Source organism: Selaginella moellendorffii, unplaced genomic scaffold (genome assembly GCF_000143415.4).
Source record: "Selaginella moellendorffii unplaced genomic scaffold, v1.0 SELMOscaffold_11, whole genome shotgun sequence".
Lineage (NCBI taxonomy): Eukaryota > Viridiplantae > Streptophyta > Lycopodiopsida > Selaginellales > Selaginellaceae > Selaginella > Selaginella moellendorffii.
In genome coordinates, this window is record NW_003314272.1 from 162,147 (window position 1) to 181,547 (window position 19,401).

Consider the following 19,401-nt stretch of genomic DNA (forward strand, 5'->3'; position numbering starts at 1 on the left):
CCTTACTCAAAGGTATATTATAATTTAAATAACTTGTGCCATTTGCTTTGATACCATATGTAATGCAGCTTATCTCTCTCATTTTAACCCAACTAATAAAGGGATAATCACTTTATAAGAAAAACTATTTTATCCCTATTTATACCAAAGGGAAGGTCTAACAGTTTGCTGCTAAACTACCAATTAAATGCTGCACAACTAATATTAATATATAACATTATAGTTATACACTTGGACCTCACATAACTAGCTTTTTTTATTCAAATACAACACATTGTATTATTATACATTTCCATATCTTTTTCTTTTCATCTCAAACCATATATTATATACAGCAATCCAATGCCTCTCAGTGTTTTGCAGTTACATCCAAGAACATGAAAGTATTTAAGATTAACAAGCTCAAATTTTGTATCATTTTGGAGTGGAAAACCTGGCTAGCAAAACGTTCTGTTGGGACTCCTGCAAAATAAATTAAAGAATATTTGAGGTAACCTTACAGCAAAAAAAAACACTTTTTTTTGCAGCTATTCCTTAAACTTTCTAGTGGAAAGGCTGAAATGGCTGCGCATTTCTGATATTACTTGCTCAGCGAACATTATAACAAGTTGTTGATCAAAGTCAATACCTTCTACCTAAAGTAGTTTCCTGCATTTCGATGAACACCAACTTATGTTGCATAGCCTCCTGAATGAACTTGGAAAGAAAAGTAGCACCTGATATCTCGTTCCAGCACTCTAATTCTCGCAGCCAAGAATGCCAAGTTCTGTTCTCCAAGTCTGATGCCAGCAAAATTTCCTTGATTTCAAGGCTGTGAGCGTGTAGCGGAATTCTAATGTGTGTCTGGTGTGCATGCAACGAGGGTCGTAGAATTCGCCATCAGGCTAAGACTTCCCAGTGGAGGAAGTTGGTGTTGTGCCGTCAGTATTGAGTTGATATAATAGAGACTGGTTAGTTTGACTGCCACAAGCGTCGTTCTATAGATTGCAACGTACCCTTCGTTGGAAACCCCGAGAACATACGCCTTGGGTAGGACTTGGTATCCCACACGGCACCAGATGATACTATCCCCGTCCCTGTACATGATCACGTAACAGTCCTTGTCGTGCCGGTGTATGTCAGATCTCCTTACAACCCTAAGTATCTGTTTGCATTGTCAATCGGAACCCTCCACTGACAGAAGTGATGCTGTTGCCACTACTAAGATACGATGCTGGAACTTTACCTCTCATGAAGCTACTCACCAGGGTCGTCATGTAGATCTAGCAGTCGTGCCTATCATCGTCAACATGTGGCTTGAATCTATCCCAAATCTACTCTTTGATGACGAGGAGATCGGCATTGTTCTCGTCGGGCTCGGGCTCGAGCGTCTCGTGGCGAAGTCCAACGTATCGCAGTGCAATGGTTACCAATCCGTCCGACCCTGACCTCGTCCATAAATTCGATCACACGTCCCTTGCTGAGTTGACGACCTCGGTGGCTCCTAGCACACCCCCGATAATGGAAAGCGTGACTCGAGCATAGACGTTCTGGCCCATGTTCTGGCCGAACTCCACATTAGCCGACAGATACTGCCTGAGGCGATCGACGAGAGTTGTGTACGGAAAGAGCATTGTAAAAAATCCTTCTCGTGACCAGGCGACGCTTGACAATGATGTATGGTGGAAGGACATAACGTACGCTTTGCAGGCTTCAAGAAGCCTCGCTCGCTCGCTTCCTTTCAAACCATTTGGTTTCTGTCCTGGTCCGCAGCCCCAACGTTTTTGCCTTGGGAAGAAAAGACTGACGTGAATACCAGTCAAAACATCAAAATAGACTGATACTAACAAGATCCGAAGAAACCTGGTTGGAAGCTAGAAGTTTGGCATCGCAGCCATCTTCTCCAGATCTTCTTGTGACAGCAGTGTTGATTTGCTGACCTGAGGGTCTGATGGTTGAGCCATCCGCCGCAAAAACTGTAAAATGAAAAGCATTCAACCCACGCTTTGATAATATTTTCTGTACTTCTCGGGCAATGTGGACTGCCATATCAGTACTCAGGTTTAGGTGCTCTTCCCGTAGCTGAGATTGAATCCACTGCGGCAACTTGTTTCGTTTGTTAGGAAGGTTATACCTGTTTCAATGTCAACAAAATTAGAAAAAAGAAAAGGAAAAAAGAAAAAGAAACGACAGGGGATAACCTCTTGTCTGCAAATATCATCATTCCGTAATCTGCTTTTGAGCGAATGACACGGCCTACGCATTGAGCAGCTTGTCTCTGGTACAGGTAAACGAATAAGCGGAGAACAGAACGTAAAGAACTTGCCACAGCATCGAAGGTGAGAAAGTCTCCCTCCTTTATCTGAAATGTATCTCGCAAATACTCCAGGCGCGCATTCAATATTCTGGGAATCGAAAAGAGGGAGATTCATCGTTTTGGATATGCGTGTACAACTTACTTGCTCAGTGTATACTGAAACGGCACCCCAAACATTATGACAAGGCGACCATAATGTCGATCGAAGTCAATACCTTCTGCAACTTTCCCCCTACATAGAACAATGTTTTTGCCAAGTAAAAGATGCCAGAAAAGCTAACAAACCTAGCGACTGAGAAAAATACGGCTCCACGGCCACAATCACAGGCTTGACGGAAGTTCTCCAAGGCCAAAGTAGTTTCAACATAGTCTTGCGTTTCTATGAACACCAACTTATGTTGCATAACCTCCTGAAACCAGCACTTGCACGTACAGGAATGCCAATAACCTGAAAAATCTCACCTGTAAGATTCCCATCTCATTCCAGCTGTTGATTATCCCGTCCATGTATGAATAACTTACAAAGAAACATACCACTCCATCCGGGACAGTGGCCACCATTTCGAGCAAGAGGCGTCCATAATTTCGGACCACACCAGGGTCGCTCCGCATATCAAACTTTGAACTCACCGGAAGTTGATCACTGTAAACAAGTCCTGTGAGATACTCACGACAGTGAAAACAAAATAGTACCTTCCTCGCGCGAGGATCATCGGACACAAGCAGTCCCTTGTTAGAGTCATTGTGAAACTGTGGATAATGACCGGGTTAAAGTTAAGCAACCGCGGGTAGAGATCGATGGGACTTAACGTTCCTGAAGTTATTACCACGGACTGAAAACGGTCAAACACGGGTTTGATGGCGAGAGACGCATCTAGACAGCTTAGCTGCAACCAAACAAACCGAGGCGTTTGGTCCGAATGATCGGAAAAAAACGAAGCAGGAAAACACGTACTTGCAAGACTGGATCTGGAATATGAGGCATACGCTCGTCATAAGGTTCGATGATGATGGAGAAACCGCGAGTGTAGGTGCCAACGAGAGTAAGGAAGTTGCAGACGGTTTGTACATGCAGGAACTCGTCAATCTCGGTCACCTCCAGCGTCAGCAAAAGGGAGTGCAAGCGGTCGTAGCAAAACTTGAGCGCTTTCTGGTCCAGCCCCGCTGCAGTGCTCATCGTAGTCGTGAAAGAAACAGGACCCTCTTTCACTACCGTGTCCGTGTCCAGCCGCTCGCGGAGGTATTGTACCGCTCTCTGTAAAAACGCTACGAAGTGTTCTGCTCGTCGTATGTTCCCGGGCACAGCCTCACGCAGAATGTCTTCTGGGAGAACGGGGTTGGCAAGCCAATTATCCGAACCTAAAGAACGAGCGAAGCAAGAAAGGAGCCTTTAGCAAACTTCGTTGTTTCCAACATTACCATGGAGATTTCCTTGCTGCGCCAGACCTTCTACGAGCCTGTTATACTCCTGCCGCAGACGGTTGGCATCGGTTTCCTTGAATCTGGAAGACACGACAAGATAAACATGGTTTCACAGGGAAAAAACGGAAAAAGAAGAAAAACCTGGAGATGATTTGGTTGAGCTTGTGTATGTTCCTGCTGGCGCCATCGAGATTGTTTTGCCGCAAGTTGACGCTGAGCGCCTCGATGCAAACGTTGTCAATGTTATGAGCCTCGTCAAAGACGACGATGCACTCCTTTTGCATCTCCTTGGAGATGATCCCCGACACCTTGGGGTCGAGGAGGTACTGATAGTTGTACACCACCACATTCGCAAACTGGATCATCTGCCTGGCCAGAAAGTATGGACACCAGCCCCGCTGCCTGCCATACACTCGGAGGTCGTGAAGAGTGTAGACGCCGGGAGGCAATGGCTGCTCGCTGCCTTGCTTCTCATATCCCTGGTAGAAGGAGCACGTCTCAATGTCGAGGTTGGTCTCGGCGGCGGCTCTCACCCACGACGCCGTCAACTTTCGGCAGCCGGCGTCGACGCTCTCCCTGGAGGTCTCGCCGCTCACCACGGGATGGATGCACAGGTTCTTCCGGGAGCTCAAGCCCAGCGCCAGGATCTTGGCCCGGCTGCTGCCAATCTCCTTCTCCTGGTAGAGGTGGAGGCGGCGGAGCTCGTCCAGCACCTTCTCCATCTCGTGCACGGTGCGCGTGCAGTAGATGAGCTTGGCGAGCGAGGGATTGGCGAGCTGGTAGCTGGTGATGAGGGAGAGGAGCGTGATCGTCTTACCCGTGCCCGTCGGCATCTCCAGGAGGCAATGGCCGCGGGCGTCGAGCGCGTGCTTGAGCTCCACCATGTACGCATACTGCTCGCGATAGATGAACTCATAGGGGAAGTAGACGGTGAGCCCCTCGATCACAAACTTCATAACTCTCAAGAACCCTAACAAAAACCCCCCCTCTATTTACTGGAAAATTACATAACCGGCTCTATCTTCTTCTCTTGCTTTCACTGATCCGCAAGCACTGCATTGCTCCAAGACAGGATGAAATCCCGAGCAGCCGCAGGGATTCCTGCTCAGAAGATAAGAAACAAATATCAATAGCTACTTTATGTTGATGGAGAGATCACAAACCTTGCAAGACATCGAGAGCCAATGCAGCTGGATCCAAATCTTTCTCGACCAGCCGGTAGACGTCCAGAACCTGCAGCAACCCAAATCTCATTATTCAGGAACTCCACTCCATCGTGAGTAGAGAGAGCATCACTCACTTCGTCAACATGAAGCCTCGAGTCCTCGGTGAAAGCCAATAGGAGCTGGCGCCGGATTTCGGGATCGGTGATGACAACTCTCACACCGTCTTTGATGGTGTCTGTGAGATCGAGCTTGGGAACCTGGCCTTGAGAAGCCGTGGCAGACCTGCAGCAGCACAAAACATTGAGCTTCTAATCCGATGGAAAAAAAGTGACCTTGCTTTTGACTTCGGACGCTAGGGTTGCGACTCATCATCGCTACTTGCTCTCTGGCAAGCATGATCAAGTTCTCCAGCCGGTTCCACTGAAACATGCCATCCTTGAACAGCACCTAGATAACAAATGTGAGAGTTACTTTAGAATCTCGCAAAAATCTAGAGATGAGATTTTCTTACTTGCAGCAATCTCTCCCGCAGGTATGGCTCGGGATCAGTCAAGAGTCTCTTTGCTACGTATGGATAAGCTACCTGAGGGAATTTTTTTTTTGTTGCGTGTGAGTTGAAGATAGAAAAAGTGAAGAGAAGCTTACCTCGAGAAACTTAAAATCTGGCTGGAGCGTCAAACAAATTCCTTCCTGTGTTAGTAGCGAGCGGATGACTAGCGAATACTTCTCAGGTATACGAATAGGATACTGGTACACAAGCTCATTGAATTGTTCTGTGAACAAAAGCAAAAGAACCACATCAAGAATCACGAGAAGAACAGCTTGCATACTTGTAACAATGCGGAAGTTAAAATCCGCAAGACCCTTCCCCATTGAGTTTCCCCAGATCGCCTCCAGAGCTGGAACAATAGGTGTTATGTCCGTTCCCGGTGCAAGAAATCCAAGTCTAGAGAAATCGTTGGCCATTTCCACGTAGTCTTCGTTAACGGCGTGAACGACCGCATCAATGAGAATTTGCTTATTTCTCTGCATGAACGACGGCCTGTAAGCAGGATATAATAAAGTGTCTCTGCGAAAAAGATACCTGTGTGAGCTGTGCTACATTGCCAAAATCAACGTAAGCAATGCGGCCATCACGCATTGCAAAAATGTTTCCGGGGTGAGGATCGCCATGAAAAAGACCAAACTCAAGAAGCTGCCTTAGAGCTGCGCTCACACCAACAGTGATAAAGGCTGGCACGTCGATACCAGCATCAGTTATAGCCTGGAGAGGCGCAACATATAAGCGTGAGGTCGAGAATCTCTACAAACAACTAAATGACGAACCTGAGGATCAGTGCAGCGAATTCCGTCAATCCACTCCATCACCAAAACACGAGAGCCGGAGAAGCTCTTGTACACGAGAGGGATCTTCACGGTCAGATCATTCTTAAAGTTCTTGTAGAAGTCCTCAAGGTTTCGTGCTTCCTGTCTCAGGAAAAAGATTTCAAGAATTAGCAATCAAGAAGAAGACGGGGAAGGATTTAACTTACAAGAGTGTAGTCGAGCTCTTCTAGCAGCTTCTCTCCAAACTCGTCGACAATCAACTCAGCATTACATCCAAGCTTCTTTGTGCTAATGCCGTTCAAGAAAGATGCAAGGGTTCTAAACAGAAACAAATCTCTGTAAATTATAGGCTCGATGCCAGGTCTCTGGACCTACAAACCAGCAGTGGAGAAAGATGTAAGCGAGAAAGTTTAAGAAAGGAAGCGAGTACCTTGACGGCGACTTCCTCTCCAGAAAGAAGCGTTGCTCGGTATACTTGACCAAGGCTAGCTGCGGCAACTGGCTGTGCCGAGATTTTCCGGAAAGCTTTCTCCAGAGGCATGTTAAGGTCGCTCTCGATGATGCTGAATGCAATCTGGGAGAAGAAAATGAAAACCAATACGAAACAAGCTTAATAGCAAGACCTGGTTTGGGAACGATGGAACGTCATCCTGGAGTGTGCACAACTCGTTCATGTAATCCTGTCGAACGATATCGGGCCTGTTCGCAAGAACCTGCAAAACAACCGAGTTTCAAAATCCATGAAACACGCAAGAAATTCTTCATACCTGTCCAGCCTTTACAAACGAGGGTCCTAGATCGCAGAGCAAAGTCCTGAGCTGTGCAGCACGAACGGGCACCATTTCGTCGTCTCTTCCAACCAGACAATCGTAGGAAAGGCTCGCCCAGTACAGTCCGAGCCTCCATATGATCTCCACGCATCGCCCAACAACGGAGGCAAATGACTCCCTCGACTCAAGCACTCTTTGGCGAACCTGTTTGCTCCAAACACTAGGCGTAAGGAAGAAAGAGTCCGCGATCTCGAGACTTACCAGTTCCGGTGTGTACTTTCTCAAGAGATTGCAAGCTCCTCGCTCCAAGTCCAGCTCCTCGAGTGCTTCGGTCGAGGGGAAAGCAGTGGCAGAGCCATTGAGACCCGACTTGATTCTGAGCGGAGCTGTAGCGACCCGGCAGATCACACAGCTCCTTTTCCTCGTCCGACCACTGATCGAGTGTGGAGGAACATTTCGGAGCCTGGCACTGCTTCCAATTGCCGGTGTTGCTGCTACCTCCATGTTGGCAGTGAAAAAGAGCCACACTTTCTGGGCAAAACATGTCCACGTAGACCCCGTTAAAAAGCCCACAGCCCTTTTGGATCATATCCATTCATTTCTCATCGCATTTTCTCATCCAGGAAATGCACCACTTGTATGAGTGACAAGAGGGATGGACTCCACCGCCATGGAAGATTTTTGCAACGCTCCTTCCTAGCTGGTTGCATCCATTTTGAGCGTGTTTTGCATCAGCACGAAACGGGCACCGTCCGACTCCGGCATGACATGGACGCCAGCGGCTTTTGCTGCGAGCTTGGCATCTTTGTGAAGTTTGCAAGCACTGATCAAAGAAATCCAGCCATCCCTCTCGCACTCGACGGAGTTTAGAAGCAGTTCCTCCGCCTGTTCCAGCAGGCCCAAGCGACCCAGGAGATCCACCATGGAAATGCAGTGCTCGACGGCAGGAGAAACTCCATAGTCGTGCTTCATGCCGCCAAAGTACTGGCAGCCGTCCTCTGAGAAGCCTCCGTGGCTGCAAGCCAGCAGAAGAGCACTGAAAGTTGCCCCGTTTGGCTGGTGGATACTCTCCAGCTCCAGTGTCCTGAAAAGCTCGAAAGCTTGGCTTGCTTGGCCGTTCTTTGCATACCCTGCGACCGCAGCATTCCAAGTGACTATGTCGCGTTTCCTCATTCCGTCGAACACGCTTCTAGCCGCTTCCATGCTTCCACACTTTGCATACATGCTCACGAGTCCGTTGCCTACAGCGACTCCTCCTCCAATCTCCATGCCATTGACGATGGAATGGTGAAAGATCCTACACGCTTCCAGTTCTCCCAATCTTCCAAAAGCCTCGAGAGCTGCTACGACGGCGACACCGTCTACAGGAACTCCTTCCAGGTCCATGACGCTAAAGAGTCGCACAGCATCCTTGAATCGTCCAGCCCGGGTGTAAGTTGCGATCATAGCAGTCCACGACACTGTGTTCTTGTGTGCCGCTCTATCGAACACGTCTTTAGCTCGTTCGCTCAAGTCACACCGTGCATAAGCGCTAACGAGAGCTGCGGTCAACATCGTGTCGGACTCCATCCCCCTGAGTGTGATCTCATCGTGGGCAAGACGAACAAACATTTCAGCACTGGCGGCGGCCTGGAGAACTGCGACGAATGTCATTCTGTCGGCTTGCACGGTGCCTTCCAAATCCATTGACGCCAGTAGCCGAAACGCAGCCCCGGTCATTTCCTGTCCACCATACGCAGCAAGCATCACATTCCAAGAGGCTATATCCTTTCTGAAAGGCATTGAATCAAAGAGCTTGTTTGCTTGCTCGATATGCCCGTTTTGGGCATATGCCGAGATCAATGCATTCCAAGACACGGCATCTCTCTCGGGCATCTGATCAAAGACCGCCTTGCATCTATCCAAGTCCCTGAGCTGCGCATAAACCGTTATGACGGTGTTCCAGGAGACCAGATTCTTCATTGGCATCCTGGCGAAGACACTGCAAGCTCTTTCCATATGCCCGTTTCGGGCATGTCCAGAAACAAGAGCAGTCCAAGACACGACGTCCCGCTGCGGCATTGCGTCAAAGATTTCCCGAGCTTTAAACATGAGACCGTTTTGAGAGTAGATCTTCAGCATCACATTCCACACCACTACATCCTTGTCTGGCATCGTATCAAAGAGCTCTCGAGCTTCGACAAGATACCCATTTTGGGCATATGCGGTGATCATGACAGTCCACGAAAAAACATTAGGCCTGTCTATGCTCTCGAAGGCCGCCACCGCGCGCTGAATGCTCCCACAGCTCCCATACATCTGAACGATGAGATTGCCGAGGTATCTGTTTCGAGAGTGGTGGTGCGATGCTGCAATTCGGCCGTGAACGAGAGTGCCTTGTGCTAGATCCTTGGCCCGCGCGCATTTTCTAAGCAGAGAAGCCAAGAGGGCGCATTCGTCTCGAAACGAAGTGTCGACTGTTGACATCTGTGGCAAGCGAATAAAAAAGATTTCGCTACGCAGTCATCGTGCACACTGCGATTCAAAGTTGGCATGGACGAATGTTTGTTAGCTTCCGGTGACAACGTTGACTGTGTGGCGGACGAGTTCGTTCCACTCCAGCTCCACTGTTAAAAGGCGAGAATATATGTGGAGGGGAATCTCGAGTGAGCTGCAAGCCAAGCGCCAGGGCCCAGGAGAGCAATTTAAGCAAAAAAGCAGCGGAGGACAAGGGGGTATCCATCTATCCCATCTATCTCTCTATCTCTCTATCATCCGCAAGGATTATAGCTATGGCGGTCTTGTGCTGCTCACACCACCCTAGCACGCAGCTCGGAAATCCCCATGAGTCGTCCTCCCACCACAAATTCGCCAAGGGCATGGTGGCTTTTCCAGGCAGCTCGCGCCCCATGAAGTTCTCGCCGCCGCCGAGATGGAGAATGCTGGCGACCCCCGCGTCGCGGACGCTCCAGGACGTCAAGAACAGCTGCACAGGTGAATCCTCCTTCGATCTCCAATCCTACTTGCAATTCAAGGGCGTGGCCGTGAACGCGGCGCTGGACGAGGCGCTGCCGATGCGCTACCCGGACAAGATCCACGAGGCCATGCGCTACTCGCTGCTGGCGGGCGGCAAGCGCGTGCGGCCCATCCTGTGCATCGCCGCCAGCGAGATGATCCCCGGCGGCACCCAGGAGGCGGCCATGCCGTCCGCCATAGCCATGGAGATGATCCACACCATGAGCCTCATCCACGACGATCTCCCGTGCATGGACAACGACGATCTCCGCCGCGGCAAGCCCACTTGCCACAAGGCGTTTGGCGAGGACACGGCGGTGCTGGCGGGCGACGCGATGCTCTCGCTCGCGTTCGAGCACATCGCGCGGTGCAGCGCGGGCGTGCCGGCGGAGCGAGTGGTGCGCATCGTGTCGGAGCTGGGCAGCGCGGTGGGATCGCAGGGCCTGGTGGCCGGCCAGATCGTGGACATCGCCTGCGAGGGCAAGGAGGGCGTGGACCTGGACATGCTGCGCTACATCCACATCCACAAGACCGGCAAGCTGCTCGAGGCGGCGGGCGTGTGCGGCGCCATCGCGGGCGGCGCGAGCGAGGAGGAGGTGGGCAGGGTGCGGAGCTACTCGCAGGCGGTGGGGCTGCTGTTCCAGGTGGTGGACGACATCCTGGACGTGACCAAGAGCTCGCAGGAGCTGGGCAAGACGGCGGGCAAGGACTTGATCTCGGACAAGACCACGTATCCCAAGCTGCTGGGCTTGCAAGGGGCGCGCGACTACGCGGAGGAGCTCCTGGCGGAGGCCAAGCAGCAGCTGGCGGCGTTTGGGGAGTCGAGGGCGGCGCCACTGCTCGCGCTGGCCGACTACATTGCCTACCGTCAAAATTGACCGTGTGCCATTTTAGGGCTTATTCTTTATACGAAAGGAAAGCGTCAAAAAGTCGACCTCATTTTTAAGGCTTATTCTTTTTCAAAATTAAAGGCAAACAAAGCTTACTTTAAAGATTTGCTCCCAGTGAGGATCGAACTCACGACCTCTCGCTTACGAAGCGAGCGCAATACCACTATGCTATGGAAGCCTTAACTTATCCTAGATCCGCTCACCTTCCTAGAACATTGATGTGTCTTCTTGTATTTCCATGTTTACTTGAATAAAGAGCTACCTAGGGCTTGCCATGGCGCTCTCGGGGCTCTCGTCCGTAGCATCCGGAGCGGCGCTGGTGGCGGCGTCGTCTACATCAGGGCCTGGGGTGAGCTTAAACCTAGCCGCATTTGTTTGATCCATCGCCACAGAGAGATTTCGTCTTGCAGCGGACGAGCGTGAGGATTCCTACATTTCTAGCATGGCGGAGGGATCGGAGACTGCTGCGGTGCGATTCCGCCCGCGCCTTGTCGCCTGCGAGTAAGACTGGGGAGGAATCCGCGACGAGGAGCGCGGTAGCGGCATCAAAGCCACAAGACCCGCTCAGATCGTTTCCGTGGGACGTGGCCGCCAAGAGATTCGCCGCCAGGCTATCCGACTTGGTGTGGACGGCGCTCAAGTGGCTCACCATCCCTGTGCTGCTCGTCTCCTCCGCCAGCGAGCTCGCCTACACGCTCGTCCATGGCAAGGCCCTCTTCGTGCCAGTCTCCATGCTCCTCGGGATTGCGCTCGCGGGGATCATGAACGAGGTTGCGAAAGAAGTGTCTCCAAGTCTCCGGGTACGTGCACGCTTGCGAGCGACTGACTTGACGAGTTTTTCTCGCCTCGTTCTCTTGCAGAAGGGATTTCCATTCCACTTGGTGGTGATCGGCGTTGGATTTGGATTGATCAAGATGCCCGGACCCTCGTATCCTTTCTGGGGACGGATAATTCTTCCACACTTTGCGAATGGCGGGCTGTGGCAGACTTGCTATCTCATCTGGCGTGGGCTGAGATGATCTTCCGAGTGTTGTACTACTCTCGAGATATTTGAGGAGGGCATATCCGGCAGGGATCCTTGGAATATCCACTTGGTGCTTCTTTCAAAGTTAGTAGTTCTTCCACTTCCGCCCTAGAAGAGATTTTTGGCCGCGCCTGCCACTAGCTATGCAGGGCACTCGAGTGCCTCTCCATTGCTCTCCATTCCTTCCGCTCCCTCCGCCACCGCTTCTGCCACCTCCGCCGCCGCTTTCTCCATTCCAATCCACTCTCGCGAGCAGCTGCTCGTTTCAGTCTCTTCCTCTCGCCTTGTCCCCGCCGAGAAGTGGTGCTCTGGAGAGCTGTGCTGCTGCGTTCTGGAGCCCGAGCTTGGTGAGAAAGCAGAGGAGGAGGAGGAGATTGTCGAAGCTGGATGCCGTTGCCAATGCTGTGGAGGAGCGGGGGCGGGAGCGGGACACTGGTACCATTGGGCCTCGCCGAATTGCTCTCTTCGTGGAGCCGTCTCCGTTTGCGTGAGTAGCAATTTCTTTCCTCTCATTCTCTCATTGTCTTGCTGGGCACAGCTATGTCTCTGGATATAAAAATCGCTTCCAGAATTTCATTCGCTATTTGAGAGAGATGGGGGACGAGGTTCGTGCTTTTGCGTGCTTTTCTTCTTGTTCTGTTTATAATCTTTAATTCCAGGTGCTGATTATCACGACACACGAAGGTGTTCCCACCGAGTTTCATGGAGCCAAAGTTATCGGTTCCTGGAGGTAATGCTCAATTTCTACGAAGAAAAAACGTTTTTTCTTTTTTTTTTCCTTTTGAAACAAGTGTTTTTCTCTTTTCTCGTGAAGCTTTCCTTGCCCGTTCTACAAACTCGTTCCCCTGTCGCTTGCTCTCAGCCCACGCATCATCTCTGAAGTTGCGCATTTCAAGCCCGATATAATTCATGCGTCCTCTCCAGGAATAATGGTATGGTTTTGATTTTCTTCTACATTTTAATTCTTGATGCAGGTTTTCGGCGCTCTAGCGATTGCAAAGCTGCTCCACATTCCTATTGTGTTGTCCTACCATACTCATGTCCCTTTGTAAGCTCTTATTGGCTTTTCTTTTACAAAGTTAATGTTTGATCAACAGGTATATACCGAAGTACACATTCAGCTGGCTCGTCAAACCAATGTGGCTGATCATCAGTAAAGTTTCACTTTCCCAAGCCAAATCAAATGTTAATTTTTTTTAAAAAACTTTTTCTGTCGTGCAGAATTCTTGCATCGAGCTGCAGACCTTACGCTGGTAACTTCCAGTGTTCTTGGAAAAGAGCTCAAAGCAGCTGGCGCAGCAACAGGTATAGTGCAATCAATGTTTGTTTGCATCTAATCCATCCTTTTCCAGCCAACAAGATTCGTGTTTGGCGCAAAGGTGTCGACTCGGATAGATTCCATCCTCGATATAAAAGTGACGCTATGAGAAACCGGCTCACGTAAGCTTCGGTACATTTTCTCCTTCCGATCTCCATGATCTTGACTGGCAAATCACTTTCAGCGGTGGGGAACCTGAGCGTCGCCTAGCGATTTATGTGGGAAGACTGGGAGTCGAGAAGAACCTGGAGTTCTTGTACAAGTATGTCAAGAAATACTTCCACCGGTTTTCTGTTTTCTCACGTTGCAGTGCTTTTAGAGTGATGCAGAGACTACCCGACGCAAGGATTGCGTTTGTAGGTGATGGACCGTCCAGGTAAGTCACTGAATTTCATGGCTAAACTTGTTCTAGCGAGTCCACATCGTTGCAGGAAGGACTTGGAGGAATTGTTCGCGGATTTGCCAGTGGTTTTCACTGGAATGCTTCAAGGAGAAGAGCTCTCACAAGCCTATGCCAGTGCGGACGTGTTCGTGATGCCATCCGAGTCGGAAACGCTGGGCTTCGTGGTCCTCGAGGCAATGGCCTCCGGAGTTCCCGTGGTTGCGGCTCGGGCGGGGGGCATTCCCGACATTATCTGCGAGGGTGGCGAGACCGGATTCCTGTATGCTCCTGGCGATTTGGACGAGTGCGTGAACAGGGTGCGAAGTTTGCTTGATTGCGAGGAGCTGCGGCAGAGGATTGGAGACGCCGGGCGGAAAGAAGTGGAGAAGTTCGACTGGAGAGCGAGCACGAGACAAGTGCGGAACGAGGAGTACGGGGCTGCGATCTGGTTTTGGAGAAAGAGGAGGCAGCAGTTTTTGAGAAGATTAGCTTGGGTCATGAGGAAGCTACACTTGAAACAAAGCTGGTCTGGTGGAAATGTTGGAAGTGCAACTTGATTGGACTGTATTCTTTACCTTCGGTTTAAGAAACTTAGAAGAGACAATGTTCAAGACAGCCTTGACTTACTTCGACTTGCTAATCTCCTTTCTGTCTTTGTCATAGTCTTCTACTAGCTTTCGGACATCCTCCCAAAACAAAGCCTCTGCAAAAACTCCTTCGCTGGAGAACCTGGGCAGCAAAATTAGTGTGTTGTGTTGGATACAACCGTGACAAACCAAACGACAAGCATACCATTTTGTAACGCTCTTGGTAAACTCCACCGGCGAATGGGCCGAGATGTGACCCGGATCAGCACTCGCAATGCGTAGAGTATACTTTGGCGAGTGACGGGGGAGCTTGGACGATATTGCTAGTCCAGTACTGGTAAACGAGCCCTGCAAAACTCAAGTTAGAGTCCTCTCCCGCAAGAAAGAAGAAGAAAAAAAAAACAATCGTGACGTACCGGGAACGGATACGTGACGACTATGTTGTTCTTCTCCTTGAAGTAGACGATCGCTTGGATGGCGAGATTCAAGACAACATACGTGGGATCTGTGTCAAGGAAACAAGAAAGGAAACAAAACAAAGATTTGAGGATATAAGGCAATGCAGACGAGTAGAACTGGCTTGTTCTCCGGGAATTTCTTGGGATAGAGCTGCGCTGCCAGAGCAACGAGGCAGGCTAGAAAGCCAAGGCCCAGCTTCATGTTGCTCACCGTCACATTCTCCTTGAATCCCATGTCGCCGATGACCTGGTAACGGAGGATCCAGCTCTCAGCTCCCAGATCTAGCGAAATTCTCATGAGCTCCTACCTCGGACACAGTCTCATCGAGCATGCGCTTGATGGCGAAGTGATCGCTGAGATTGACCTTCTTAACCGCGGCCGCGGCCTTCGCCTCCCCCATAGCCGGCGACGGTAAACCCTAAGACTGGATTTCCCGTAATGACATGGATTTATACACGTCACACTTCTCCTGATATCTCCCGCCCAACGGGGTTTTAGCCCAGCTGCGCATTTAGGGTTCCTATGGCCGAAGCTCCTCTCCCGCCCGAGAAGGATCTCTACGGCAAGGATGATCTTCACTACCTCAGTTTCTCGGCGCCAGTGCCGACGCTGCCGTTCATCGACATCCATGACTATGTAAGTGTTCCTTTGAGCAGTGGAGCGGTGCTAAGCTAGGATTGTCGAGCAGGATTTACCGTATGGCGGGAAGAACTTCCTGCACGACACTTTTGCGAAATCGCAGACCACGCCCAGCCCGTTTCAGTTCAAAGGATCGACTGTGAAGAAGGAAGGAGCGAATTTGCTGTCTTCCCTTACTGGTGTCAAGACCGATGTCACGCGCCACAAGCATTGGGTGCCTGGCTGCGGTCGTGTGCGATGTAAGTACGACCAGCAATTCACCGAGGAGGCTGTGAAGCAGCTGGAGGATTTGCTGGATGGGAAAAAGAAGAGGTCTTCCAAGTCGGGCTCTCAACGCTCGCGCAGGAGTTATGTCTGCTACATGGTGGACGAGTGCGTGGATACAGGAGATTTGGAGGGGCTGGTTTTCGACTTCGATGCTGACAGTGATACCACAGTTGCTCAAGGTAGCTCCAGCAGCAGTAGTGACGAGGACGATAGCCCCGAAAAGAAGCCTGGAGTTATGGACAAGTCTCCGAACGAGTACCTTGCTCTCATCAAGGATTCCATGAGCCGTATCGGTCTGCGAACGCAAATGCTACATGACCTTTCGCTCGGTGAATGTCCTCCGAGAGAGGCACCGGCGTCAGCTCCAGCTCGATCGCAGGGCCAGGGATCTGCCGCCGCCGCTGCTCAAGAAGCGGATTCACCGTATATGTCGCATACAAGCATCAGTGTCAAGCAAGCCCGAAAGCTAGTAAGTTCAAGCCTGCATGGAGACTCTTTTTTATATTTTTCTTTTGTGCTTTCCAGGTTGGTGCGATGCACACTGATGAGCAGGCTATCGATTTGAGGGACTTGCTGTCCTGGATGGAACAACTGGGTGGGCTCTCTGTTTATTATTCGTGTTTACGAGAGGATTCCTGCTGTCCAGGTGCTATGGCTGAAGAAAAGAGCAAAGAGTACGAGTCCCGGCAGAGTTTAAAGCCCGAGTCTACAGAACAGATGAAGTCGAGGCTGCAAAACGTGGGAGGAAGTGACTGGAGACTTCCTGCCTCTCCACCTATCGCTTTACAGCTTGCGAACGAAGATTTGCAAAATCGACTGGCTAATCTGTATCAAGAAAAGGTTCTCATCATCTGGTTCTACGGTTTGTAAACGTTTGGTGACACTATGTTTGTTGACAGAACTTCCTGAATAACAAAATTCAGAGCTTGAGAAAGGAAGACCTGGATGTAAGTTCGGCTGTAACAGAGAAGAGCGTTCTTATGTCTGTCTGTTAATGCAGGAATCTCAAAACATGCCGCAGGAGTTTATGTCAGCACTACGGTCCTTGGTGTGTTTCTCCTTCACCAGCTTAAGGACATATCTTGAGTGGTAAATGCACTTGATTCTGAAAGTCCCGTGATAGGATGGGCTTTAAGCATTGTTTACTACTTATTCGCAGGAAGAAGACTACGAACTTCTTGGTGACTCAGTGTCGCAAAATCTTGAATCTGCTGAACGTTTGGTACGAAGCTTTCCTTTGATTTCCCATTGATTTTGAGTTTCTTTGGTTTGTCAGGAAGAACGATATCAGCTACTTGAGCAACAGCTGAATGCAACCGGTAAAGAGTTTCTTATATTCGTTGCTCCGCTTCTCAAAAGTTTTGTTCTTTGCTGGCAGGAAATAGTGCCGGCAAACATCTTCACGACATGGTGAAAGTGAAAAATCTACTGGGACCAGATGCCGTTGAAGGGCTTCAAAAATTACCTCCATCAAGACCTGATTCAGCTTTAAGTGAGGCAGAAAAAACTACACGGGAGGTCACAGAAGATCCTAATAAGAAGCCAAGGAAAAGCAGAAGTCCCGAAGCGATGCGAGAAGGAGGTGAAGGGGCCGCTTCAAAGCCACCGATTCGGATCCAGTCAAAAGTCTACCCAAGGAAGTCACCCAGCCCGAAGTTAGGCAAAGGAGACGACGACCGGCGTAGTCCTAGTCCTCTATCTGCCTCTGGAAGTCAGACTCCCGACTCGAGGTCGACAACTAGAAGTGAAACTGCAAGCCAGGGTAAAAATCTTATACAGATCATCCAGGACGACAAGACGAAGATTATTGAAAGTCGAGATGATGGAAGTGACAAGAGAGTTAGACGTCCTGCAAGGAAGGATAAAGCTGTTCAAACTGATTCGATTACAGTATCGTCCCTGGTAACTTCATCCTTCTTATATCTTCCTCTGACCATGTTTTAATTTCAGATGGATGATCATCGTGACTTCGCTGATGAACCACACGTGTCTACGACACACTTGGAGGTGCGTGATTTATTTGGATTCATTCAAATTAGAAATGTTGTGTGCACACCAGGCTAAGGCTGCCGAGAAGCCTGAGAAGCCACCCACTCCAGTTCCAACACCCAAACCAACAGTCGCGGACAAAGTTAGTGCCAGACCAGAAACACCAACTACAACACCAACTTCAAGCCCAGCAACACCAGCAACAGGAAGTCCTTCAGAGTCTCCTGCGCTGGACGGCGATTCCTCCAAAGTCAACATGCTTCACAAAGAGCTGGTAAGTCTTAGCTTGGGACCAAAAAAGTTTTTGACGCACAAACTGGGCTTGTTCATGACAGGAAAAATCCAAGAAGCAACTCAACTATTACCGGACTCGTAACTGGGCTGAAAAGCACGAGGCTCACGCTGTTCCGATTCCTGTTACTGCGACACGACGCCCAGAAGAACCATTGGCTCCTGAGGGAGACGTCGGACTTATTTTCGTTTACAACCCAACGTCTGGATTCCATACAATGCTGTCATCGGGCGACGTGGGACAGTCGAAGAACAAAGGTTCACTCATAAGAGGATCCACTATTTACCACCACGATAAGCCAATGTCAGCACCAGCGGGACTTTCCAGGTCCGGTATGCCCATGTCAGTGAGCACCAGCAACAGAGTTGTGTCAGCCAGTCAAGTGATGAAACTTATAGCCAAAAGAAGGGAGCAACAACAAGCAGCAAAGAAGTAAAAGTTTGTTTTGGGAGGGACAGATGTAGCAGCAGAAAACGTGTTTCACGCCGTCTATCTTCGCATCAAAAGGACAACCGTGTGTGCAGCAATGCTCCGATTCTCACCGAGGCTGTCAACCTTTTCGTGCGTTTTGGCCTTGATATTGATTACAGACGGGTGCACTCCGAGAAGACTGCAAAGGTTGGCTCGGATTTCTTCTTTGTGTGGGCTTAACTTTGGCCTTTGCAGGATCAAGGTGGCGTCGAGGTTTCCCAGCTCGTATCCGGCTTCATGCATGCGCTTCACCTGAAGATCTCTACGTTTACATGGAGGCAAACAGAATGACGACGGGCTTACCGCTTCTTTCACGAAAACAGAGGAAGCTGCTCCACGCCATCTGGGATCTGTGTCCGGGAAGAGCTGTCCGATATCCGGCAACGAAAGTGCACCTAGGATGGCGTCCACAACGCAGTGTAGCAACACATCACCTGTGCAGTTCAAAGTTTGAGACAACGAAAATAACAACACCCATGGGTTTAAAAGAACAGGATGACAACTCTACCATCGGAGTGAGCTTCGCATCCGCGATCGTGAGGAATGTCTATTCCACCAATCGTGAGGGGCAGTCCGGGTTCCAGCCGATGCAAGTCAAAGCCGTGTCCAACTCGGAAGGGGAGCACAGGTGCACTTATGGAAGCCGTTCTTCCGGTTTCGACTTCCACGGTCGTCGTTGATGCGCAACAAATGGTTCCACGAGCTGCTCTGGAAACTCTCCTGCTCAGCTCGACCCTGCTCGGACTACGAGCGAACGATTCAACGCCATCGTAAAACATGCGCTCGCTAGAATGAATTCACCACCAAAGCTCTCGGAAATTCGGGCTTACCCACAAGTCGCTGCTCGAATTTCCTTGTGCTGGAACAGAGACGAAGCCGCCGCCAAGGACGTCCCTTGTTGCATCATGGTCGCCATTCTCCTGCTCTCTTACCTAGAGAGTCGCAATGCTGCTGCCATGGCTTATAAAAGAGGGATTTTTGGAGCATACGACGACGACTGGTTGGAGCACGAGATTCGATCCACGGGGATATTCGATTCCTCGTTCGTTGTTCGATCATCCGCCGGCAACTCGAGGATTTCCGGTTCGTTGTTTTCGATTTCATGTTGT

General features: G+C 50.0%; 10 protein-coding genes and 1 non-coding gene across 14 annotated transcripts; 5 read left to right on the top strand and 6 right to left on the bottom strand.

Moving 5' to 3' along the window:
* Positions 1-1,128: 1,128 nt before the first annotated feature.
* LOC9651504 (general transcription and DNA repair factor IIH helicase subunit XPD) lies at positions 1,129-4,690 on the bottom strand. Of its 2 annotated transcripts, none has more exons than XM_024673753.1 (12): positions 3,860-4,690; positions 3,716-3,798; positions 3,252-3,655; positions 2,990-3,183; positions 2,759-2,939; positions 2,582-2,706; positions 2,439-2,528; positions 2,306-2,384; positions 2,181-2,257; positions 2,005-2,113; positions 1,828-1,955; positions 1,129-1,767 (listed from the first exon to the last, which is right to left on the bottom strand). In XM_024673753.1, exons 1-11 carry the CDS (start codon positions 4,672-4,674, stop codon positions 1,854-1,856), a joined length of 2,259 nt encoding a protein of 752 aa, XP_024529521.1. In that variant the 5' UTR covers positions 4,675-4,690; the 3' UTR covers positions 1,129-1,767; positions 1,828-1,853. The 2 variants fall into 2 exon arrangements, with proteins under 2 accessions (XP_024529521.1, XP_024529522.1); XM_024673754.1 differs by having other exon boundaries at positions 1,129-1,782.
* Positions 4,690-7,502, bottom strand: LOC9651505 (protein ACTIVITY OF BC1 COMPLEX KINASE 1, chloroplastic). Of its 2 annotated transcripts, XM_002968883.2 has the most exons (14): positions 7,242-7,502; positions 6,978-7,184; positions 6,834-6,923; positions 6,641-6,784; positions 6,417-6,581; positions 6,211-6,351; positions 5,969-6,148; positions 5,715-5,910; positions 5,530-5,657; positions 5,396-5,467; positions 5,222-5,331; positions 5,019-5,166; positions 4,882-4,951; positions 4,690-4,819 (listed from the first exon to the last, which is right to left on the bottom strand). In XM_002968883.2, the coding sequence occupies exons 1-14, from the start codon at positions 7,482-7,484 to the stop codon at positions 4,755-4,757; spliced, it is 1,959 nt and encodes a 652-aa protein (XP_002968929.1). In that variant the 5' UTR covers positions 7,485-7,502; the 3' UTR covers positions 4,690-4,754. The 2 variants fall into 2 exon arrangements, 1 of the variants encoding a protein (XP_002968929.1); XR_002992239.1 differs by lacking the exon at positions 4,690-4,819 and having other exon boundaries at positions 5,217-5,331.
* A 174-nt stretch (positions 7,503-7,676) lies between these two features.
* Positions 7,677-9,446, bottom strand: LOC112345980 (pentatricopeptide repeat-containing protein At4g02750-like). The gene has a single exon (XM_024673875.1). The coding sequence runs from the start codon at positions 9,444-9,446 to the stop codon at positions 7,677-7,679; it is 1,770 nt and encodes a 589-aa protein (XP_024529643.1).
* A 158-nt stretch (positions 9,447-9,604) lies between these two features.
* On the top strand, positions 9,605-10,966 carry LOC9651506 (geranylgeranyl pyrophosphate synthase, chloroplastic). Its single transcript, XM_002968597.2, has one exon. It carries the CDS (start codon positions 9,752-9,754, stop codon positions 10,850-10,852), a length of 1,101 nt encoding a protein of 366 aa, XP_002968643.2. The 5' UTR covers positions 9,605-9,751; the 3' UTR covers positions 10,853-10,966.
* A 4-nt stretch (positions 10,967-10,970) lies between these two features.
* Positions 10,971-11,042, bottom strand: TRNAT-CGU. Its single transcript has one exon. It is a non-coding gene; the product is annotated as a tRNA-Thr (tRNA).
* Positions 11,043-11,087: 45 nt separating this feature from the next.
* LOC112346051 lies at positions 11,088-11,976 on the top strand. Of its 2 annotated transcripts, none has more exons than XM_024674070.1 (3): positions 11,088-11,213; positions 11,257-11,664; positions 11,725-11,976. In XM_024674070.1, exons 1-3 carry the CDS (start codon positions 11,139-11,141, stop codon positions 11,881-11,883), a joined length of 642 nt encoding a protein of 213 aa, XP_024529838.1. In that variant the 5' UTR covers positions 11,088-11,138; the 3' UTR covers positions 11,884-11,976. The 2 variants fall into 2 exon arrangements, with proteins under 2 accessions (XP_024529838.1, XP_024529839.1); XM_024674071.1 differs by having other exon boundaries at positions 11,096-11,213; positions 11,275-11,664.
* A 29-nt stretch (positions 11,977-12,005) lies between these two features.
* Positions 12,006-14,203, top strand: LOC9650755 (sulfoquinovosyl transferase SQD2). Its single transcript, XM_002968598.2, has 11 exons — positions 12,006-12,375; positions 12,427-12,493; positions 12,548-12,618; positions 12,703-12,820; positions 12,863-12,936; positions 12,986-13,041; positions 13,110-13,193; positions 13,241-13,328; positions 13,391-13,468; positions 13,526-13,582; positions 13,638-14,203. The coding sequence occupies exons 1-11, from the start codon at positions 12,032-12,034 to the stop codon at positions 14,143-14,145; spliced, it is 1,545 nt and encodes a 514-aa protein (XP_002968644.1). The 5' UTR covers positions 12,006-12,031; the 3' UTR covers positions 14,146-14,203.
* On the bottom strand, positions 14,118-15,075 carry LOC112346052 (probable signal peptidase complex subunit 2). The gene is made up of 5 exons (XM_024674072.1): positions 14,942-15,075; positions 14,729-14,880; positions 14,592-14,673; positions 14,381-14,523; positions 14,118-14,317 (listed from the first exon to the last, which is right to left on the bottom strand). Exons 1-5 carry the CDS (start codon positions 15,032-15,034, stop codon positions 14,212-14,214), a joined length of 576 nt encoding a protein of 191 aa, XP_024529840.1. The 5' UTR covers positions 15,035-15,075; the 3' UTR covers positions 14,118-14,211.
* Positions 15,076-15,156: 81 nt separating this feature from the next.
* LOC112346049 lies at positions 15,157-17,015 on the top strand. Its single transcript, XM_024674063.1, has 9 exons — positions 15,157-15,270; positions 15,323-16,009; positions 16,066-16,135; positions 16,187-16,380; positions 16,440-16,487; positions 16,541-16,629; positions 16,700-16,762; positions 16,817-16,859; positions 16,919-17,015. Exons 1-8 carry the CDS (start codon positions 15,157-15,159, stop codon positions 16,848-16,850), a joined length of 1,299 nt encoding a protein of 432 aa, XP_024529831.1. The 3' UTR covers positions 16,851-16,859; positions 16,919-17,015.
* LOC112345981 (flocculation protein FLO11-like) lies at positions 16,948-18,257 on the top strand. Its single transcript, XM_024673876.1, has 3 exons — positions 16,948-17,442; positions 17,600-17,803; positions 17,865-18,257. Exons 1-3 carry the CDS (start codon positions 16,948-16,950, stop codon positions 18,255-18,257), a joined length of 1,092 nt encoding a protein of 363 aa, XP_024529644.1.
* LOC9650756 (2-C-methyl-D-erythritol 2,4-cyclodiphosphate synthase, chloroplastic) lies at positions 18,192-19,240 on the bottom strand. Its single transcript, XM_002968884.2, has 4 exons — positions 19,123-19,240; positions 18,801-19,036; positions 18,596-18,726; positions 18,192-18,544 (listed from the first exon to the last, which is right to left on the bottom strand). The coding sequence occupies exons 1-4, from the start codon at positions 19,206-19,208 to the stop codon at positions 18,311-18,313; spliced, it is 687 nt and encodes a 228-aa protein (XP_002968930.2). The 5' UTR covers positions 19,209-19,240; the 3' UTR covers positions 18,192-18,310.
* Between the last annotated feature and the right edge of the window lie 161 nt (positions 19,241-19,401).

Excerpts from the sequence above, each read along its gene's own strand:
- LOC9651506 (XM_002968597.2), top strand. The coding sequence starts at position 9,752 with ATGGCGGTCTTGTGCTGCTCACACCACCCTAGCACGCAGCTCGGAAAT.
- LOC112345981 (XM_024673876.1), top strand. The coding sequence starts at position 16,948 with ATGGTGAAAGTGAAAAATCTACTGGGACCAGATGCCGTTGAAGGGCTT. Across the intron at positions 17,443-17,599 it reads CGATTACAGTATCGTCCCTG|GCTAAGGCTGCCGAGAAGCC; the intron begins GTAACTTCATCC and ends TGTGCACACCAG. Across the intron at positions 17,804-17,864 it reads ACATGCTTCACAAAGAGCTG|GAAAAATCCAAGAAGCAACT; the intron begins GTAAGTCTTAGC and ends TGTTCATGACAG.
- LOC9651505 (XM_002968883.2), bottom strand. The coding sequence starts at position 7,484 with ATGGAGGTAGCAGCAACACCGGCAATTGGAAGCAGTGCCAGGCTCCGA. Across the intron at positions 6,352-6,416 it reads AAGAGCTCGACTACACTCTT|GAAGCACGAAACCTTGAGGA; the intron begins GTAAGTTAAATC and ends TTCCTGAGACAG. Across the intron at positions 6,149-6,210 it reads TTCGCTGCACTGATCCTCAG|GCTATAACTGATGCTGGTAT; the intron begins GTTCGTCATTTA and ends GCGCCTCTCCAG.
- LOC112346051 (XM_024674070.1), top strand. The coding sequence starts at position 11,139 with ATGGCGCTCTCGGGGCTCTCGTCCGTAGCATCCGGAGCGGCGCTGGTG. Across the intron at positions 11,214-11,256 it reads CGTCTACATCAGGGCCTGGG|AGAGATTTCGTCTTGCAGCG; the intron begins GTGAGCTTAAAC and ends CCATCGCCACAG. Across the intron at positions 11,665-11,724 it reads AAGTGTCTCCAAGTCTCCGG|AAGGGATTTCCATTCCACTT; the intron begins GTACGTGCACGC and ends GTTCTCTTGCAG.
- LOC112346049 (XM_024674063.1), top strand. The coding sequence starts at position 15,157 with ATGGCCGAAGCTCCTCTCCCGCCCGAGAAGGATCTCTACGGCAAGGAT. Across the intron at positions 15,271-15,322 it reads TCATCGACATCCATGACTAT|GATTTACCGTATGGCGGGAA; the intron begins GTAAGTGTTCCT and ends ATTGTCGAGCAG. Across the intron at positions 16,763-16,816 it reads TTGAATCTGCTGAACGTTTG|GAAGAACGATATCAGCTACT; the intron begins GTACGAAGCTTT and ends TTGGTTTGTCAG.
- LOC9651504 (XM_024673753.1), bottom strand. The coding sequence starts at position 4,674 with ATGAAGTTTGTGATCGAGGGGCTCACCGTCTACTTCCCCTATGAGTTC. Across the intron at positions 2,707-2,758 it reads ATGAGATGGGAATCTTACAG|GAGGTTATGCAACATAAGTT; the intron begins GTGAGATTTTTC and ends TGCTGGTTTCAG. Across the intron at positions 2,258-2,305 it reads TTCTCACCTTCGATGCTGTG|AGACAAGCTGCTCAATGCGT; the intron begins GCAAGTTCTTTA and ends TACCTGTACCAG.
- LOC112346052 (XM_024674072.1), bottom strand. The coding sequence starts at position 15,034 with ATGGGGGAGGCGAAGGCCGCGGCCGCGGTTAAGAAGGTCAATCTCAGC. Across the intron at positions 14,674-14,728 it reads CTACTCGTCTGCATTGCCTT|GTATGTTGTCTTGAATCTCG; the intron begins ATATCCTCAAAT and ends CACAGATCCCAC. Across the intron at positions 14,318-14,380 it reads ACCAAGAGCGTTACAAAATG|GTTCTCCAGCGAAGGAGTTT; the intron begins GTATGCTTGTCG and ends TTTGCTGCCCAG.
- LOC9650755 (XM_002968598.2), top strand. The coding sequence starts at position 12,032 with ATGCAGGGCACTCGAGTGCCTCTCCATTGCTCTCCATTCCTTCCGCTC. Across the intron at positions 12,937-12,985 it reads TACCATACTCATGTCCCTTT|GTATATACCGAAGTACACAT; the intron begins GTAAGCTCTTAT and ends TTTGATCAACAG. Across the intron at positions 13,583-13,637 it reads GTAGGTGATGGACCGTCCAG|GAAGGACTTGGAGGAATTGT; the intron begins GTAAGTCACTGA and ends ACATCGTTGCAG.
- LOC112345980 (XM_024673875.1), bottom strand. The coding sequence starts at position 9,446 with ATGTCAACAGTCGACACTTCGTTTCGAGACGAATGCGCCCTCTTGGCT.
- LOC9650756 (XM_002968884.2), bottom strand. The coding sequence starts at position 19,208 with ATGGCGACCATGATGCAACAAGGGACGTCCTTGGCGGCGGCTTCGTCT. Across the intron at positions 19,037-19,122 it reads ATTCGAGCAGCGACTTGTGG|TCCGAGCAGGGTCGAGCTGA; the intron begins GTAAGCCCGAAT and ends GTTCGCTCGTAG. Across the intron at positions 18,727-18,800 it reads ATGCGAAGCTCACTCCGATG|GTGATGTGTTGCTACACTGC; the intron begins GTAGAGTTGTCA and ends TGAACTGCACAG.